This window comes from Bos taurus, chromosome 19 (assembly GCF_002263795.3).
Source record: "Bos taurus isolate L1 Dominette 01449 registration number 42190680 breed Hereford chromosome 19, ARS-UCD2.0, whole genome shotgun sequence".
In the NCBI taxonomy this organism is placed as follows: Eukaryota; Metazoa; Chordata; class Mammalia; order Artiodactyla; family Bovidae; genus Bos; species Bos taurus.
The window spans coordinates 36,219,897-36,240,237 of NC_037346.1; the positions used below are offsets into that span (position 1 = coordinate 36,219,897).

Sequence of the window (20,341 nt, forward strand, 5' to 3'; positions counted from 1 at the left end):
CCTCAGCTACTCTTTGCAGAGGCTAAACAGCTTTCCTAAATAATAGTGTGTTTCCTCCACAGGTTGCATCATCCCTTTCTAGGGACCATCCCCCAAAGCCTGAGGCTGCAGGGGTCTGTCTGAAGCCCCTCGCATCTAGGTCAACCCCTTCAGGTCTGGCTCCTTCCTACTAGTCCATCCTAATACTTGTCTTACTTCCGCATACAGGCCTGGCCCTTTCCCTTATCATTGTTGTTATTATTTAGTTGCTAAGTTGTGTCTGACTTTTTGCAACCCCATGGGCTGTAGCCCGCCAGACTCCTCTGTCCATGGGATTTCCCAAGCAAGAAGACTGGAGAGAGATCTTCCCAACCCAGGGATCGAACCCACATCTCCTGCTTGGCAGGCAGATTCTTTACCACTGAGCCACACAGGAAGCCCATCATCTGCATTGCCCTCCTTCTTACATCTGGCCATCCCCTCACACACCTGGCTCACTCTCCACATCAGCCTTATTCTCCTTGAAATCTGGCTGACTCCTTAAATGACATATCACACCACTCCCCTACTTAATAGAAACTTGCTCAGATAACACGCAGTAGGAATATTAAATACTCTTTGGCCCTGAAGTTAGGCCATAGCTGGACACTTCCCAGAATGAACTGACTTCAACCTCAGGAATGATGCTTAGACTCTGGGCACCACCTCAGGCTCAATTGCTCTTCCTCCCTTCTGGGGAAGGACACAGGGCAAATGTTTTGCAGGCCACGTAGAACAGGAATTTAGAGTAAAACATGGGTTTACATCTCAACATTGCTCCATCCTAGGCTGTCCCTCTCCCCTTTAGGGTGGGACAATACCAGTCTCACAGTATGGATCTCAGTCTCATCCTCTAATGTCTCACCCCATTTTGCTCCTAGAATCTTTATCCCAACTTCTGTATGGTCTCTGTCTGCTCCCACTCAAGTATGAGGTCCAAGGGAGCAGCACCTTCACCTCGCAGATTCAGGGATGTATCCCAGTTCCTGGAGTGGTGTCTGGTATGTCAACAGAGGATAGGGGTAGGGGAAGCCTGGGGAAACATCAATGGGTTCATGGTAGCTGCCTTCTAATACCTGTGGGGCTGGAACCCGGCTTCTCTGGGACAACAGCACTCAAAGGCAAAACTGTAAACCACAAGGACACATCCCTGGGAGGTTTGCAGCACAATGTGCCTGAGAACCAGAGCTCCCTCCTGGTGTGGAAATCCCAGGGCAAAAACCCTGGGACCATCTGCCTGGACTGCTGTTGAGGGCGTGTCCAAGATGGATGGATATCAAGTTCTGGGCTCTGGACCGAGGCTGTCTCCCAAAAGGAAGGTTCTCTGTCTGAGCTCCCCTCCTTTCTCCTTGTCCGATCAGGAGAAGGCTGCTTGCTGAGGGCAGGATCTGGGCCCAGGGAACTGACTCACCTATATTGTGGGGGTAGTTGTGGAATTGCCCCCATTCCATCAGTGAGGACACCATTCCAGGGGCACATGGCCTAGAACTGGGGTGGCGGCAGATGATGTGGGAGAATGCTGAATTAACAGTCCTGAGTTCCTTTCTAACTGTGCGACCAAGGCACTGTGCCTCCCCTCTGAGTCTCGTCTACTGTCTAACAGAAGGGGCTCAATAATGCCATCATCGACTTCCCAGGATCAATGCAAGAGAAAAAACAAGTGTGTAAGTACCCTGAAAATGATACAGATGAAAGGGATTCAAGTTAAGGCCCAGAACACTCAAATCCACTAGATAATTTCTCTCTTAGTGCGGTAAGCAGGATAATGGCTCCCCAAAGATGTCCACATATCTTTGCTGGAAGCTCTGAATTTGTTATCTTACAAGACAAAAAGGACTTTGCAGATGTGAGTAAGGATTTTGAGATGGGGAGATTTTCATGAATTATCCAGATAGGCCCAATGGAATCACAAGAGTCCTTGTAAGAAGAGGCAGGCAGGAGGGTCAGAGTCAGAGAAGGAGATGTGAAGATGAAAGGAGAGGTCAGAGTGACATGGCCACAAGCCAAGGAAGGCACCATCTTTTGGATCTGGAAAGGACAAAGAACAGATTCTGTCCTAGAAGAACACAGCTCTGCTCACATCTAATTTTAGCCATTTCAGACTTCTGACCTCCAGAACTATAAGATAATCAATTTGCATTAACAGAGGAAAACAATAGAATGGGACAGACTAGAGATCTCTTCAGAAAATTGGAGATACGAAGGGAATATTTCATGCAAAAGTGGGCACAAAAAGGACAGAAACGGCAAAGACCTAACAGAAGCAGAGATTAAGAAGAGGTGGCAAGAATACACAGAAAAACTGTACAAAAAAGGTCTTAATGAACTGGATAACCATGATAGTACGGTCACTCATCTAGAGCCAGACAACCTGGAGTGTGACGTCAAGGATGCATCACTTGCATCACCACAAACAAAGCTAGTGGAGGTGGTGGAATTCCAGCTGAGCTATTTCAAATCCTAAAAGATGATGCTGTTAAAGTGCTGCACTCAATATGTCAGCAAATTTGGAAAACTCAGCAGTAGCCATAGGACTGGAAAAGGTCAGTTTTCATTCCAGTCCCAAAGAAGGGCAATGCCAAAGAGTGTTCAAACTAGTGTACAATTGTGATCCATTTCACATGCTAGCAAGGTAATGCTCAAAATCCTTCAAGCTAAACTTCAACCGTATGGGAACTGAGAACTTCCAGATGTACACAAGCTGGAATTAGAAAAGGCAGAGGAGCCAGAGATCAACTTGCTAACATCTGTTGGATCATAGAGAAAGCAAGGGAATTTCAGAAAAACATCCACTTCTGCTTCATTGACTATGCTAAAGCCTTTGACTGTGTGGATCACAACAAACTCTGGAAATAAGAGATGGGAATGTGAGACCATCTTACCTGCCTCTTCAAAGACCTGTATGCCTATCAAGAAGCAACAAACTGGACATGGGACAACAGACTGGTTCCAAATTGGGAAAGGAGTATGTCAAGGCCATATATTGTCACCCTGGTTATTTAACTTCTGTGCAGAGTACGTCATACAAAATGCTGGACTGTTTGAAGCACAAGCTGAAATCAAGATTGCTGAGACAAATATCAACAACCTCAGATATGCAGATGATATCACCCTAATGGCAGAAAGTGAAGAGGAAAACTGAAGAGGCTCTTGATGAAGGTGAAAGAGGAGAGTGAAAAAATTGGCTTAAATCATACAGTATGTGGCCTTTTGTGTCTGGCTTCTTTCACGCAGCATATTTTCAAGGTTAAATCCACATAGCACATGTCAATATTTCATCTCTTTTCATTGGTACATAACATTTCACTGTAGTTATATACCAAGCTTTATTGATCCATTTATCAGCTGGTGAGCATTTGAATTGTTTCTACTTTGTGGCTATTGTGAATAACATTGCTATGAACATTTATTTGCGTATATGTGTTTGTGTGGACATATGTTTCCAACTCTCTGGGATATATACCTGGAAGTGGAATTGTTGGGTCACATAGTAACTCTATATTTAACTTTTTGAGTAACTGCCAGACTGTTTTTCACAGCAGCTGCATGATTTTGCATTCCCACCAGCAGTGTGTGAGGGTTCTAGTTTTTCCATATACTTGCCAACATTTTCCTTTTCTAAAATTGTAACTACTTTAGTGAATGTGAAGTGGTATCTCATTATGGTTTCGATTTGTATACCCCTAATTGCTGATAACACTGAGCAGCTTTTAATGTGCTTATTGTCCATTTGTATATCTCCTTTGGAGAAATGTCTATTTACATCCTTTGCCCATTTTGGGGGTGGGTAGGCTATGCTGTTTGTTTATTGCAGCATGTAGGCTTTCTCTAGTTGCTCAGGGGGTTCAGTTGCCCCATGACACGTGGCAATCTTAGCTCCCTGATCAGGGATCGATCCTGTGTTCCCTGCATTGGAAGATGGACTCGTAACCACTGGACAACCAGGGAAGTCCCCTCTATCCACTTTTTTGGGTTGTCTTTTGGTTGTTGAGTTGTAGGACTTCTTGATATATCCTGGATATTAGACTCTTTTCAGATATATGATTTGCAGATATTTTCTCCCATTCTGTAGGTTTTCTTTTCACTTTCTTTTAAAAATTTATGCTTATTTATTAAGTCTTAGTTGTGGCACACAGGATCTTTGGTCTTGATTGTTGCACGCGGGATCTTCAGTTGTGGCATGCGAACTCTTTGTTGTAGCATGTGGGATCTAGTTCCGTGACCAGGGATCAAACCCAGGCTCCTTGCTTTAGGAGCTCAGAGCCTTAGCCACCGGACCACCAGGGGAGTCCCTTTTTACTTTCTTGGTCGTGTCCTTTGACACACAAAATTTTTAAATTTTGATGAAATCCAATTTATATCTTTTCTTTGGTTTGTTTCAGCTATGTGTTCCTAACTTCTTGAAAGTTTACAAAAACCAAGTGAGGTAGAGAGTATCTTTAGCACCCCCATTTTACAGATGAAGAAATTAGGGTACAGAAGAGGGAAGCACTGCCTGAGATCAGCAGCTAACAGGCGGCAGAGCTGAACACATGCATTCATGCTCTGGGTCCCCAAGCGGGAAGACCTCACCGCTGCTCTGCTCAATCTCAGTTTGAGGAAGAGGATCCTTAAATTATTCTTGGTCCATCAAGACTGGTTCAAGATTAGGCTGACAGTTTTCATAGTTCATCTTTCATTGTTCATGAATTAATCTGAAGGGTAAGTGCTAGGGGAGGGGTCCTCAGGCGGGGCATGTCCACAGCAGCGTCCCCAGTGCTGTGAAGCAGCCTCTGTGAGCCCAGGTCCTGCCCACCTTGCCCTCCATCAGGGCTGCCAAGGCCTCAGACAGGGGATCTTGCCCCTCACTTTGGTCCTAATCAAAGTAAGAAAGGTCAGCCAAGAAAGTGAGGCCTGTGTAAGTGGTCAGGTTCAAGGGCAGGGGGAAGTCCCATGCTGAGTCAGGGACAGCAGGAATGGAGGCAAGGAGACCCAAGGTCTCGGAGGGGTGAGCAGTGGGCACCAGGAACGACCTAATCCAGAGGCAGGGGCAAAGGAAAGGTGTGCTCCGGTGGAAGTGTCTCCCAGGTGTCAGAGCCTGGGAGGCAAGTAGGGGCAGCCCCGCCTGCATAGGTAGCCACCTGAGGAATGGGGCCATTCCTGACTGACCTGCTGGGGGCGGGGGCAAGGAGCACTGCTCTGAGGAGTCACCAAATGAGGGACCTTCTGCTCGGGTGACACTGCCTGGAGGCGGTCAGTTTGCCCCGTGGCCCACATCCACCTGAAAGGTAGCAAGTTCTACACTGGGCGAGAGGGGATTTTCCAGAAACCCAGGGCTACCTACTGACAAGTTTCAGCATCACAAAGAAATGACAGGTGTTCCTTCTGTCTTGTCAGGAATCAGGAATTCTTGCTTGGAACCTCTTTGCCTAGGGCCAGCATGCCCAAGGCCCTGTAAATCACAATGAAAACCCTAATAGTAATAACTATCACATTTGGCAAATGTGCATTTTGTGCCAGGAACTGCACTAGGCTCTTTCCATCCATCCATCCATCCATCCATCCATCATCTCCAACCCTATTAAAACCCTGACTAAGGTGTGGTCCCTGCTTGCCGAGGTGAGGAAATGGAAGCTCACAGACTGAGTGACTTAACTAAGGCTAGTAATGATACTGACCCCTCACAGAGGCGTTGCTGTGGCAGCCTCTCAGGCCATAGCCCAGGAGCCGGACTGCCACTCAATCTCACCCCCACCCCCGAGGAAGTAGGAAGAGGGGCTGCTGCTCAGGCTGGATGTGAAATGGGGGCTGTGACCCAAGAAAAAGGGGCAGGGTTAACTGGATTCAACAGACACAGTGACCAAGGACTGTGGCCTCCTCTCACTTACTACTCAGAGAGCCCAGCACAGGGAGCAACCTCCGACACTGGCTAGTCCAGAGCTTCTGAAATATGTCTGAGCATCAGGTTCACTGGAGAGTGTTTAAAAATACAGATCCCTGGATACAGAGATTTGGATTCTACAGATCTTAGGGAAGCCTAGGGATGTGCGTGGAGCCTCTGGTATTTCTGATGCAGAGCCAGGTTTGACAGCCTGGGGCTGGTTCAATCCCTTCATTAAACAGTCAAGACAACCGATCTCAGTTGAGGGTAAGTCTTACAGCTAAGAAGCGGCACAGTGGAGATTTGGTCCCAGGAAGACACACCCTCAACCTTAGATGGGTCTCCTGGGAGGAGAAAGCCAACTTCAAAGTTGACAATATCTCTGGAGCTTGGAACTGACAGAAAAAGTCCCAGGGCAAAGATAGACTCGATAGATAAACATTTGAAAGTTCTAGAAAACTCACTTTCCAAAAAGTAGAATCTATGCAAGATAAAAAGGAAAACATGCTGGAAGTAATACTTGCAGCAAATGCGACAAAGAATTAATATACTTGTAATTATTTATCTGTGTAAATATTTCATTCAACTTGATCAGGACATCATCAAGGCTAAATAAGCAATTGGCTAAATACAAATAAGCAATGAGCTTAAATGTGCACAGAACACAATAGTTAGTAAACAAATATTAAATGGAGGGACTTCTCTGGTGGCCCAGTGACTAAGACTCCGCACTGCAAATGCAGGGCCCTCAAGTCTGATCCCTGGTCACATGCCACAGCTAAGACCTAGGATAGCCAAAATAGTTGTTTAAAAACAAATACTGAATGGAGAACATTTGATCTGGCTTGGAAAACTTTAAAATGTAAATTGAAACAGGGTACCAATATGACACATGAGACTATTTTTTAAACTATATTTGTATATATGTACATATATATGTAAACAGAATAGGATTTGGAAAGAGTTGTTTTCTGATTGCCTCTTAATATCTGTTTTTACCCCCCACCTTTTTTTAAATTAACCCTTCTATTATGGGGAATGGTGAGGAAGCAGCAATATGCTTACTACCTGGAATGCGGACATGATGGGTGGAGCTGCAGGGACCACATTAGACCATGTGGAGACCTTAGGGATGGATGCTATGAAACAAGGATACAGTGTATAGAGTTAGAAGCCTGGATTCTTCATGACCAACAACCATGGGTCCACTAGGCTAGGCCTGAAATGCTTTGTCCAGACGTCTTCTATGTGGAAGAAGAAGACAAGCTTGCTGCTGCTGCTGCTAAGTCGCTTCAGTCGTGTCCGACTCTGTGTGACGCCATAGATGGCAGCCCACCAGGCTCCGCCTTCCCTGGGATTCTCCAGGCAAGAACACTGGAGTGGGTTGCCATTTCCTTCTCCAACGCATGAAAGCGAAATGTGAAGGGGAAGTTGCTCAGTCGTGTCTGACTCTTTGCGACCCCATGGACTGCAGCCCACCAGGCTCCTCCGTTTGTGGGACTTTCCAGGCAAGAGTACTGGAGTGGGGTGCCATCGCCTTCTCCGAAGACAAGCTTAAGCTTATGTTAGTTTGATTTTCTGTCATGTGCAGTTGAACCTAAACTTATCTGATACGTGTATCAACCTCTGTAGGAGTATAAAGGTGACTATACTATGGTAATGCTTACATTTATTATTATTACCCTTTTATATTTAGAATATATTCGTGTATTATGTATATAAGTATCTGTTTTGAAGCCTCAGTGAACTCAGCTTGCCTATCGCCTCCTAGTGATGTGACCTGGGGCAGTCAATTTGTCTGAGCCTGTCTACTCATCTGTAAAGTGGGCATGATAATAACAAAATTTATCTCACTGGGTTGTTGTGATGCTTAAATGAATTAATGCAGATAAAATTCTTGCACCATGCCTGGCTTACAGCTATTACTGTACTACATTATGCTATCACATTATGGCAGATCCAACCAGAAAAACCTAGGACATATTGTTGAGTAAAAGAAACAGGTTGCAAAGCTGGCACATGAGTATGATCCCTTTTGTGAAAAATTATTTTTATTTCTACATAGATATGTATATCAAGAAATGCCTGGAGGGATGGTTGGCCAAATGTTGTAGTGGTAATTCCTAGAGAGTAGAAGTTTTGCTTTCTTCTATATGGTTGGAAAAAATCGTCATTATTTTTTGAACAGGAAAATTTCTAAAAAAAAAGAAACGTCCCTTGGAAAACAATATAACAACTCATACCAAGAATCATTAAAGCATCCATACCCTTTGACCCAATCAGCTGGAAAACTTTAAAATGTAAATTGAAACAAGGTACCATTATGACACATTAGACTATTTTTTAAACTATATTTGTATATATGTACATACATATGTAAATAGAATAGGATTTGGAAAAGAGTTGTTTTCTGATTGCCTCTTAATACCCAACCCAGCAGCAGATCAATTCTTGAGAATTAATCTGAGGAAATAATTCAAATGCAGGAAGAAGCTATATCCATAAAACCATGTACTACAATATGATTTGTAATAGAGAAAAATGGGGAACCATTTAAATGATGTATTAGGGTAATACTTACTATAATTATTCACTTACTGGAACACTGTGCAACAATTAAAATGAGTAAGATGATGACCATGTAACCATATGGAAAAATGCTTAAGACAGACTGAGAAGAAAAAGGAGCAGAATGCAAAATTAGGTCTGTGTCAGGAGCACAATTAGGCAAAAGTCTTGCATGTATTTGCATGAGGACTGGGAGAGAAGACAGACACAGCTGAGTTTGCTGGGACCACTGATTGTAGACATTTTTTTTCACTTAAAAGTCTGACTAATGTTTCTATAATGTTCTTTGTATAATTTTTAAAATTGGCTTTGGGACGTTCCTGGTGATCCAATGGTTAAGACCCTGCGCTTCCAATACAGGGGTGCAGGTTCGATCCCTAGTCAGGGAACTAAGAGTCCATATGCCAAGGGCCAAGAAAACAAAACAAAACAAAAAATTGAAAAACTGGCTTCAAAAATCCCCTCAGGGAAAACAAAGGAAAGCAGGAAGAAGAAGAGAGGATGGAGATGAATCTCCCAGAAGTGGGGTCTGGAAGAGGAGTTCAGAGGCAATCTGAACACACGGGCACAGTTTCAGCTGGGTCTTCTGCCTGGGTGGAAGTGATCAGGCGGAACAAAACAGTTGCCTGAGTTAGGGAGACAGTACCTTAGCTGATACTAAAGTGAGAATTAATAGCGCTCTGCAGACTGAAATCCTCTGGAAAAACTGATCATGCTTGCTATTGATGACCAGTGAGCTGGCAAGGCGTGAACTGCCAGGCCTCCTGGAGTGCGGTTTGGCACTGTGTATCCAAATGAAGGATGCGAATCTCCTTGGAATCAGCAACCCCACTCCTTGGGATTTAGCCTAAATGTAAGGAAATTATCGAGCCAGTGTATAAAAATATTTACGTAAGACATTCATTATAAATAAAGTTTATAAAAATAAAAAAGTAAACCTTCTGCTTCACCAAAAAGGAATTGGTAAACTAAATTTGGGGATAACCATGCAGTGGTACCCTATGAAGCTACACTAAAAAATTAGGATGTAGATATGAATTTGACACGACAAAATGCCCACCACATCTGAGGGAGAATAAGAAGGCGACGAAAGCAAGATGCGTATTGTCCCCTTTTCGTAAGACTTTATCTAAAGATGTTCATTCGCATGTAAGAATCTCTGCTAAGATACACACCAAGATCTAAAAGTAGTCAACCTCTGAATGGCGGGATTACAAATGGAATCAAGCAGTATAGTCCAACTGTAATACGCAACCCCGTCTACTGGCTTATAACTGCGAGTGTTACCACCCCCTCCTGCTCCTATCTGCTGTGGTCGGCCAGTCCTCTGCCCAACATCTTCTCCACTCTAGGACCCGGGTGAATGCAAGGGCCTCTATTTTAACACTGCAGGCCTCTGTGGTGGAAGTGTTAGGGGAAGCACACGGACTGAAACTGCCCACCCTGGCCAGGCATCACAGTAACCATTAGAATGAGTTTTATGACAGGAGGTCCTGGTAAGGACCATGGAATTAATAAGCCACCACCAACTGGGAGAGTTCAGGAAAGGTCAAAAAGAGACACCACATGTCCGACCACCTCCCAGAATCCTCCTCACTGGCATCCATCTTGGCTGAACAAGGCGGGCACTACCAGGAAGGACTCTGAGTCAGAATGATTGGCTAAAGACAACCTGGACACTGATCCCATCACCATAAACCCCGAGACTGCGAGCCACCGTGGCAGAGCAGTTCTCCTGGGTTCCCTCCTGCTCTCCGCCTGGGCGCCCTTTCCCAATAAAACCTCTTGCTTTGTCAGCACATGTGTCTCCTCAGACAACTCATTTCTGAGTGTTAGACAAGAGCTCATTTTCGGGCCCTGGAAGGGGTCCCCCTTCCTGCAACAGGAGGAGATGGTGGACCACCCACTGGCTCTTACAATCTGTGTTGGGCAAGTTTCCTGGCCCTTCCCAGGTTCAACAGAGCAGGAATATATACTGGTAAATATTTTGAACAATAAAACAAGTTACTGTGTAAGTTATTTCATCCTTGTCTTAGCACATTCAGGCCACTAAAACAAAAATACCATAGCCTGGGTGGCTTAAAGAACAAACATTTATTTCTCACAGTTCTGAAGGCTGGGAAGTCCAAAATCAAGGTCCCAGGAGATTTGGTGAGGGCTTGATTCCTGGTACATAGCCATCTGTCTTCCCTCCATGTCATCGCATGGTGGAAGAGGCCAGGGAGCTCTCTTTCATAAGCACATCAATCCCTTTCATGAGGGCTCTATCCTCATGACCTAATTACCTCCCAAAGCGCCACCTCTGAAGACCATGCCTCCAGGGATGAAGTTTCCGCACATGGATTCGGGAGGAAGACGAACATTCAGTTTACAGCAACCCCATTACTTAAAGTCCTTTCTTTGCAGGATGCAGTTCCTCTCCAGGAAGTGGATGGTCTCTCGAAGACGGGACACGTGGGTTCTCCCGGAGGGAAAACACAGAAACTGAGGCCAAGCACCAAGGCAGAGATGGCAGCTTCAAGCCTGAGGCAGAGGGGCCAGAGAGAGGTCAGGATTTTGGCTAATTTAAGAGACAGGTCAATCAACCTGACCCATGGTCAGAATAAAACAATGTGACAGAAAGTTCTACATGTCCAGAAGTGTTACACCAGGTCTGCTACCTTACTGCTTATATGAGTTGAGTCAACTTAGATGGCCTCTTTGAATGTCCTCATATGTAAGAACGCAAGTCAAAATAGCTGTCCGGCTTACTTTACTTGGTGTCAATGAGGGTGGGGGTAGGAATGGGGTGGGGGTGGGGGTGAGGGTTGGGGTGGCTCCACTGTCAGCCCTAAAACTGTCAGCACTCCAAGTGGGGAAGCTTTGGTCCTGCAAGCTGTAACCACACTCACACACACACAACACATTTCTCTAACTCCTCTCATCACCTCATCATCAGAGTAGTTTGTTCACCCTTCTTATTTGTATCCATATGCCTTTCAACAGGGCTTCCCTGGTGGCTCAGACGGTAAAGTGTCTGCCTGCAATGCGGGAGACCCGGGTTTGATCCCTGGATTGGGAAGATCCCCTGGAGAAGGCAATGGCAATCCAACAGAAGCCTCCACATGCAGGAGGAGAACCCCTCTGATGAATGATCCTGAGAAGGCCTGGACGCAGAGGGAAGGACCTCACTCCACTTGGCCATGTCTGGAATAAGCCTCATTTCCTTTATTTCACCAGATACCCATCCCTCAGAATGGAAGGCAGGACAGGATGGGGTTTCTCAACCTGGCCTGACCGCTAGAGCCACGATTAAAAACTAGATTCCTGGGCTCCACCTTCTGGAGACTCTGATTCACCTTGTCACACGAGCATATGTTCCTCAGTTCTTTGTCTCGTCACAACAAAGATTTGGAGTGACGGACATTAAAGCCCCCTCGGCGTGTCACAGCTCTCAGGTCTTGGATAGACTATGTTATAGCTCTCAGGTCTCAAATGGACCATGTTACAGCTCTTAGACAAATCAGTGTTAGAGCTCAGTGTTATAGCTCTATTTTATTTAGAAGATAGCAGGAAAATCCATCTTCGAGGTGTGAGGGCATGCCGATCCAAGGACATGAGGAGAAGAGCGCCCCAGCGCGGGAGAGAGAGCGAGCTAGCTTTGGCTCCTCTTTTTATATGTTTTCCTCTCCCTGGGCCTGTCCTATGTAAATTGGGCCAGCCAGGAGTGTTGTTTGTTTTTCCTGAGGTCCTCACTCCGGTCCTCGGACCTTTTGTTTTATTTTCGCGGGCTTTTCCCTTCCTTGTCTTTTAGCCACCACCATTTTGGACTCCTTTTCCCTGTTCTACCTACCTAACAACCTGGTGATGGGGAGGGGGGCAGGCTGAATCACAGAAGGTGATCTGTGCCACCCCCACTGGACTCCCATTCAGCCCCTCTGCACAGACCTCATGAGGTGCCCCAGCAGGGAGGGCCCAGGCATCTCAGGTGGCACGAGCCCTGGCAGCAGGGAGAAACCTGAGTGGGCCCAGGTTATCTGATGGCACACCTGCACTGGCCCCGTGCTCACATCTTGAATATCACGATCAGGGGAAGGCTCAAGAAGAGGCTCCCAGGCAGAACACACAGGTCACCGTGCAAGCTATGCTGGGGTCAGAGGAGGTAGTAGGAAAAGGCATTTCTCCTTTTCTGCTGTCAGTCCCTCAGAACCAAAGGCGCTGCAGGCTTCCCCGGCTCCTCTATACACATTCACTAATAGCCCTGGAGTTTCTCTCATTATATGTCTGTCAACATGGTGGTGAGTGCCTTGAGGGCTGGGTTAGGTCTTACTCCTCTCTGCTCAGTGCTGGCACACAGTGCTTGCTGAATATTTCATGAATAAAGGAGAGGTGGTAACACTTACCATGTTACCACAGGTCAAAAAAAACCTGATACTCACACCCACTAGGCACAGGGGAAATGCATGTGCTCACCTCTGAGGGGTGGGGAAACCCCACCCTTAGTCACCCAGCTAGAGGCTGAGCTTTGCATGCCCTGATTTGCAAGGGTACTAAATTACCTTTGGCAACAGGGAACCCTTTGACATGATAAGTTATTTGCCTCTTCACAGGAAATACCTTCCTCTCCACCAGCCTCCCCCACACTGCATAGAATTAGTAGGTTAAGAGTATCTGCCCTTAAAAAATGGAGAAGGCAATGGCACCCCACTCCAGTACTCTTGCCTGGAAAATCCCATGGATGGAGGAGCCTGGTAGGCTGCAGTCCATGGGGTCGCTAGGAGTCGGACACGACTGAGCGACTTCATTTTCACTTTTCACTTTCATGCACTGGAGAAGGAAATGGCAACCCACTCCAGTGTTCTTGCCTGGAGAATCCCAGGGATGGAGGAGCCTGGTTGGCTGCCGTCTGTGGGGTCGCACAGAGTCGGACACGACTGAAGCAACTTAGCTTCTTAAAAAAAGAAAGGGAAAGCTTTTTTTTTATGGATACATGCCAGTTAATGAATGTGGAGGGAATGATAGAGTCAGAAATTTACATTTTACAGCTTCCAACCTAACCACTGATTTAGGCGAGGATAATCGATAAAAGCTAAGATCACAGCCAAATGATGAGGTTCAGGAAGGAATTTCAGCCCTACACTGATCCTCAAGCCCCCAAATCAGGATCCCACACTTCACTGAAGCCCAGACAAAGGAGAGGACCACAGTTAAGACAGGTTCCAGATAGGCTTATTAGGTTATTTAAATAAAATCAGGTGACCGTTTCTGCAGGTAAAAGGCCAGGAGAATTACCAGGGGAGGAATTTCCCTTTCCTCACATCTGCCTCACTGTAGCCATTCCCCTGGGGATGCCAGGTCTGGGCAGTGATCAGAACCAGGACAGCACCTGCCAGTGGCGATGTCTGCAGTCATCCCAGCCCCCAAAGCCTACCTGCAGAGTCCTGGCTACGGAACACGTGGCTCTCCTCCGGTGGCTATCCTCTGGGCACGGAAGAGGGGGTTCTCTGCTGCCAGGCCTCTTGGAGCCGAGATAGAAGGGACAGCAACAGAGAGTCCAGCACAGCCAGCCCCTCCCAGGAACACCGAAGACCCCTGGAACAAGAGGCCTGGCTGTGACTGCCCCTTCTTACTAGTTTCAATCCTCACCCTCTGCCAATGCCAAGGCCCTGGCGCCAGAGGCCCTTCCTTGTCAATCTTTCTCACCTCTCTCTGGTCTGCAGATGTGTAGTCAGGGTTCCCTGGGACACCTAACCACTGCCCCCATAACACACCTGTGATCCAGCAGCAACAGGCCCTGCTCCTGTAGCTCCTTCACCTCCTTGTTGGCTCCAAACAGGTCCCACAGGGTCAGCTGGGGCTCAAACTGCTGCCAGTGCTGGGAAAACAAGAAGGGGCAGAGGTGCAGGAACCACAAGGTGGGGAGCTGGCAGGGGCTTTTCTAGGCCACCTGCCTGGGGGTGTAGTGAGGGGTGGCTCCAGGCCAGCACAGAGATCTTAGAAACCGACTTAGAAATCACGAACACCGGGACCAGGTCAATGGGTCAGCAGGAAGGTGGGCTCCTTCACTCCTATTCCATGTCCAAGCCAGATCCGGCTCCCAGCCAAGCCAGGTCTTCCTTTGCTCATTCCCCTCCCTGTTCTGGTCAGAGTATGGCCAACCCTAGTTGGAGCTCTCACTGGAAAAGACCCTGATGATGGAAAAGGTTGAAGGCAAAAGATGAAGGGGTGGCAGAGGATGAGATGGTTAGATAGCATCACCAACTCAATGGACAACATGAATCTGAGCAAACTCGAGGAGGTAGTGGAGGACAGAGGAGCCTGGCATGCTACAGTCCTTGGGGTTGGAAAGAGTCAGACGTGACTTAGCAACTCAACAACAAGTCCAGGTTCTAGGGCTCTAATTTCATCTAGAGCAGTTCTGGGCTTCACTGATCTTTATTGCACTTACTATCTGAGCTTTTAGCTCTGCTTAAAAAACATTTGAAAATTCTTAATCCGGCCTATTCCCTTAGATGGCTGAGAAAGTCAATGTTCAGAGGTGAAAGGTGTCTAAGCTGCAGCAGATGAGGACTAGAGCCCAGGCCTCTGCAGCCCTGGTCTTGGGTTCTCCCCATCGCCTCCCTACCCAGTGCTCCCGCCCATCCGGTCTCAGCTAGACCAAGGCCCAGCTCTAGCTGCCAGTGCCAGAGGAATGGGAGGGTGTGTGTGTGTGTATAGAAGACAGAGTGAGACAGAGTGATTCTTACCAGGTAAGACAGACCTCTTACCTGGTGAGTGATGCCCACGTCTGTGCGTAGCCCCATGGCCAAAACTTCCTCCAGCCTGAAAGAAAAACCAATAGGGGGTCTTGGAGAGAAGACTTATACTTCTCCCATTCGTCAGACTCTAGTTGGGATATGTGTATGGGGGATTTATGAGGATCACACAGCATGGGACAGGGCGGGGGAAGGGCAAGGCAGGAAACAAAGATGTGTAGGTGGGTGGCTCTTGGGGTACAGGGGAAGCCTGGGCGGAGAGCCCTCAAGTGCTCACAGCTCCAGCTCACTCAGGGGGACGCGCCTCCGGGTGCCATGACCAAACAGCATCACCTCCTTCATCCAGCTGTCAGGCTCTAGGGTCTGGATCCGAGCCTCTCGGGTGTGGCCCCCGGCCCCCTGGGGTATAAATCGCCCATGGGCCCCTGACAACATAAACAGGTTAACAGCAGCCTATACTGTGTGCTTGCCAGATGCTAACTAAGTCAGTGGTTCTCAAAGTGCGGCCTCTTGACCAACAGCATTTTATATGCTAGAAATGTAAATCCTCAGGTCCTGTCCAATTCCAGAAATTCCAGAATTTGGTTGGGATTCAGTTGGGTTTTAACAAGTGGTCCAAGTAATTCTGATGCATGCTAAAGATCAAGAACCACAGTGCCAGGTACTATCCCACGCACCTCAAAACACATACTTAAGAGCTCTACAAAGTAGGTAATACTTTTTGCCACACTCTACATATGAGGAAACAGAGGGCCGGAGAGGTTAAGCGGCCCAAGAGCACACAGCCATGATACTGCTCTCCTGAGTCATCCCATCTGTGGTTCATGGGACTCACCGGGCCCAACGCCAAGGTACTGACCACACTGCCAGTAAGTCCAATTGTGGGTACTAAGCGCCCCCTGTCGGGAGGGAGGGAACAGTCAATGCAGAGAGAAGTAGTTGGGCTGATCCCTGTTCAGGTAAGAGGCACCTGGTTACAATGTCCCACCATCTCAGGCCTTGGAAGCACCCTTCTCCCCAAAGGGCCACAACTGCCGTGTCATGCCTTAGCCCGCCCAGGCCCCACCTTCAGCTTCAGGACTTACATTCCGGGCAAAGTTGGAGACCTCATACTGGCGAAAGCCAGCCTCCCGCAGGACTGCCCGTCCCTCCTGGTACATCTCAGCGGCCAGTTCGGGGTCCGGGGCAGGAAGGGCACCCTGCTGCACCTGGGTGAAGAGTGTGGTGCCCCGCTCCAGGGACAGCTGGTAGAGGGACACGTGGTCATCACAGCAGCGCAGCAGTCCCTGCAGCTGCCTGAGCCACGGCCCCACCTGCTGTGCCGGCAGTCCTAGCATCAGGTCCACAGAAACACGCCCTGGGAAGAGGCGCTGGGCCTCTGCCAGGGTCTGCAGAGCATCCCTGGCCGAGTGTGTCCTCCCCAGCAGCTGGAGCTCAGTGTCATCTAGAGACTGGAGAGAGAGGGTGGAGTATAAGCACGCAGGCCAGCTCAGAGGGAGACAGAAACACCTGGCTGGACTTACTGCAGACGCAGATCCAGGGGAAAACACAGGACATGGCAGGGAGCCAGAAGGTGGATGGTCAAGCCAGTAGCAAGGGTATCATTCACTAAAGGGCTACCATCTGCAAAGCATTCTTATGCAATATCTAATTTACGCCTAGAACCCTCCAACACTGGCTCCATTTTACAGATGACAAAACCGGAGTTCACTAAGTAGCTTGCCCAAGGTCAAACAATGGTGAAGACAGACCTGGAGATTAGGACTGTCTGACTCCAAAGCCAACAATCTTTTTTTGATTTTACTTTTTCTTTTGAAATTTTCAAACTTATAGAAAAGTTGCAATTAACATTTTTGCCACTTTTGCTTTGTCTCTCTCTAAATACATGCTAAGTTGCTTCAGTTGTGTCCAAGTCTTTCCAACACTATGGACCAAAGCCAGTCAGGCTCCTCTGTCCATCGGATTCCCCAGGCAAGAATACTGGAGTGGGCTGCCATACCCTCCTCCAGGGGATCTTCCTGACCCAAGGATCAAACTCGTGTCTCTTACATCTGCTGCACTGGCAGGCGAGTTCTCTACCACTAGTACCACCTCGGGAGCCTCCTCTCTAAATATACACATTCATTATTATGATGTTGAATTTTTTGAGAGTAAGTTATAGACCATGCTGTCTAAAAGAACCATCTGAGATGATGTAAATATTCTGTAACTGCACTGTCCAAGATAGTAGATACTAACCACATGTAGTTGTTTATATTTTAGAAATTAATTAAATTTAAATACTCCCATTCTAAGTGTTTCCTAGCATGAGGTCAGTGGCAACTATATTAGTCAGTAAAGATACAGATACAGAACATTTTAGTAGAATATGATACAGTAAAGATAAAGATACAGAACATTTTAGTAGAATATGATAGCCATTGCCCACAGGCTAGTAGGTACTTGTAATATGGTTACCTAAATGTAAAAAATATTTCTTAAGAATAAGGACATTCCCTTACACAACCACAATCTAATTACAGAGCTCAGGAAATGTAACATGGACACAATCCCATTATCTAATACAGAGTCTTATTCAAAGTTGGCCAATTGTCCCTAAATGTCTGCTGCAGTAATTTCCTCTTCCCACCCCAATTCAGTATTCAGTCAGGGGTCACACGTTGCACGCAGCTGTCACTGGCTCTTTAGTCTCCTTTAGTTGAGATCCTCATCCTGCCTTTGTCATTTATGATACTGACATTTTTGAACAGTACAGGTCAGTTGTTTTAAAAACTGCCTCTTAGGGAATTCCCTGGCAGTCCAGCGGTTAGGACTCAGCGTCTTCACTGACAGGGGCCCAGGTTCAAAATCCCTGGTCAGAAAACTAAGACTCCACAACTACATATTGTGGCCAAACCCCCCTCCACCCCAACAAAATCTCTTAATTAGTCCTAGAGATCGCCGGTACATCATTGTGTTTACAGTCATCAATACTGTACTGTACATTAAAAAGTTGTTAACAGGGTAGATCTATCTCATGTTATCTGTTCTTATCCGTGCGTATACAAAGTCTCTTAGGTGTCCTGATGTTTTCTCACAATTAGATTCAAGATATATAAGTATTTGGAGGCCAGAATATCTCAGAAATGGTGTGTCCCTTTCAATATGTCCCATAATGACAAAGCCCTGACCCCAAACTCTTTGGTAAGTGGTACATGTACTTGAAATGGGTGTGTGTGGAGTGGGGGTGGGGATACCGGCTATAGAAATACCAAGGGCCAACCTGAGAGGAACACGTTTCTCTCCCCACTTAAAACCCTTCAGTGACTCCCTTGTCACCACTAGGCAAAACCGCAAGTTTCCTAGTATGGTGCTGAAGACTTTTGGGCCCCAGCTTGCAACTTTGTCCCCAGCCTCTCCAGTCACAAGGAATGGCTCAAAGGTCCCCCCAAACAGGAAAGCTCTTCCAAATCCTGTCTTTCCCCACCCCAACATCCTCCTCTGATGGACTCCTCTTCCATATTCAAACATCACCTTCTCCAGGAAAGTTTCCATGATTTTGTCAGACTGACATGCCCTTAAGGCCATACTCTTGAAAGCCTTTTGTAGAGACCCCATTCACAACCAGACTTTATCATGCTGCAATGATCTGACCACCTGTCTGCCTCCTTCTGTGTCTCCAGTCAGGTAGTAAATCTTTCAAGCATCTATTGTGTGCCAGGAATTGTAGTGGCTGCTTGTAATACCATGATGAACAAAAAGGCATGCATGATCCCTGCCTATTAGGGCTTGTAGTCTAGCATAGAAACAGACAAGTAGGTGTCACCTCACACTTTTCAGTGCCTACAGGGCCCTCCCACACAGAAGGAGCTTCGTAAATACTTGCCCTGTGAATGAATGTGACTGGATGAGAGACATTCTGGATGCCCCAGGATAAGGTGGGTGAGATGGGTTACCTGGAGGCCAATGGACAACCTGTTGACTCCTGCTGCCCCAAATGCTGCCAGCCTGGAGCCTGAGGCCGAAGTGGGGTTGGCCTCCAGCGTGACTTCGGAGTCTGCAGGCAGGTGAGCTGCCTGGGCCACTGCCTCCAGGACAGCTGCCACAGTATGGGGGCTGGCCAGACTGGGGGTACCCCCACCAAAGAACACAGACTCCACTCTAGGGAAAGAGAATGGAGATGAAAATGTGGGGGAGCCCTCCAGGATACCTGCAACCTGTTCTGCTGCCCTACATAATTCCCAAGACCCTGGCCCCAGTACCCACCGTTGCACTCCGCTGAGTCGCAGCAGCGTCTGAGCCTCGATCACCAGGCAGCGCCTCAGAGCAGCCTCGTCCACACCACGGGGGATGTACTTGTTGAAGTTGCAGTAACTACAGCGCTTCTCGCAGTAGGGCCACTGGGGGCAGGGGGCATGTGAACCGGATGAGAGGTGACCCTGGGCTGCCCCGGCCATTTCCAGGGTTCAGTAGCACACGCCCCCATCCTGATTCCGAGGTCCGTCAACATCTAAGCCACACAACTCTCCAAGGGGATTAGTAAGCCAATTTCAGTAGGAGAAAACTGAGGTTCAGAAGGGAAATGACTTGTCAAGGTCAACGAGATTGTGAGCACCAGAGACTTCAGTTCTCCGGACCAAGATCTTTCCCTGCCAGGGAACAGGTCCCAGACCTCGTCTAGGGCCGGTGAAGGACGGCAGGTGGGCCCACGGCGTGACAAGCGCCACGGGGGCTCGCGGTCCTCCGCTCCCGCGACTCCGCCTCCCCTCCCCACTCACGTGGACGTAAAGCGCGGCGCGCTGGCTCCCGGGCGCAGGACTCTGGGGTCCTCCCGTGTCGTCCGCGGGGCGGCGCCTCTGAGCCATCTTGGCGGCCTTCACCCAGCCGCGGGCCTGGGACCGCGGGAGGGCCATGGCGCCCGCTATGGCTGAGCGGCCCGTTGCGCGGGTCAGGACGCGAGCCCGAGACAAGCCCAGGGTAGGTCTTACGGTGCGCGCAGAGCCGGGCGGGGTCGGGGTAGGGGTGGGGGGGCGGCCGCCCCGGCGGAAGGACTGGGGCTGCGTGGCCGCGCCCTTTGCCGGAGCACCGCGCTAAGGGCTCGGGGACGTAGCGCCACCTGCTGGGCACCGATGCCCTCACCGCAGCCTCCCGGCCGTCCTTTCTCTGGCGGCTGGAAGTGTAG

General features: G+C 48.0%; 1 protein-coding gene across 3 annotated transcripts; it reads right to left on the minus strand.

Annotated features, from left to right (window-relative positions):
• Nucleotides 1-10,521: 10,521 nt before the first annotated feature.
• RSAD1 (radical S-adenosyl methionine domain containing 1) lies at nt 10,522-20,177 on the minus strand. Of its 3 annotated transcripts, XM_059878246.1 has the most exons (11): nt 19,938-20,177; nt 19,426-19,559; nt 19,116-19,320; nt 16,494-16,631; nt 16,266-16,388; nt 16,016-16,079; nt 15,458-15,605; nt 15,193-15,247; nt 14,197-14,300; nt 13,857-14,017; nt 10,522-10,969 (listed from the first exon to the last, which is right to left on the minus strand). In XM_059878246.1, the coding sequence occupies exons 1-10, from the start codon at nt 20,070-20,072 to the stop codon at nt 13,900-13,902; spliced, it is 1,224 nt and encodes a 407-aa protein (XP_059734229.1). In that variant the 5' UTR covers nt 20,073-20,177; the 3' UTR covers nt 10,522-10,969; nt 13,857-13,899.
• Nucleotides 20,178-20,341: the final 164 nt, after the last annotated feature.

What these genes read in the sequence shown, in the direction of transcription:
- RSAD1 (XM_059878246.1), bottom strand. Translation starts at nt 20,072, where the DNA reads ATGGCCCTCCCGCGGTCCCAGGCCCGCGGCTGGGTGAAGGCCGCCAAG. An exon ending in CGACTCAGCGGAGTGCAACG is followed by an intron (nt 19,321 to 19,425) that starts GTGGGTACTGGG and finishes CTCTTTCCCTAG; the next exon opens with AGTGGAGTCTGTGTTCTTTG. An exon ending in CCCCTGAGTGAGCTGGAGCT is followed by an intron (nt 15,248 to 15,457) that starts GTGAGCACTTGA and finishes TTTTTCTTTCAG; the next exon opens with GCTGGAGGAAGTTTTGGCCA.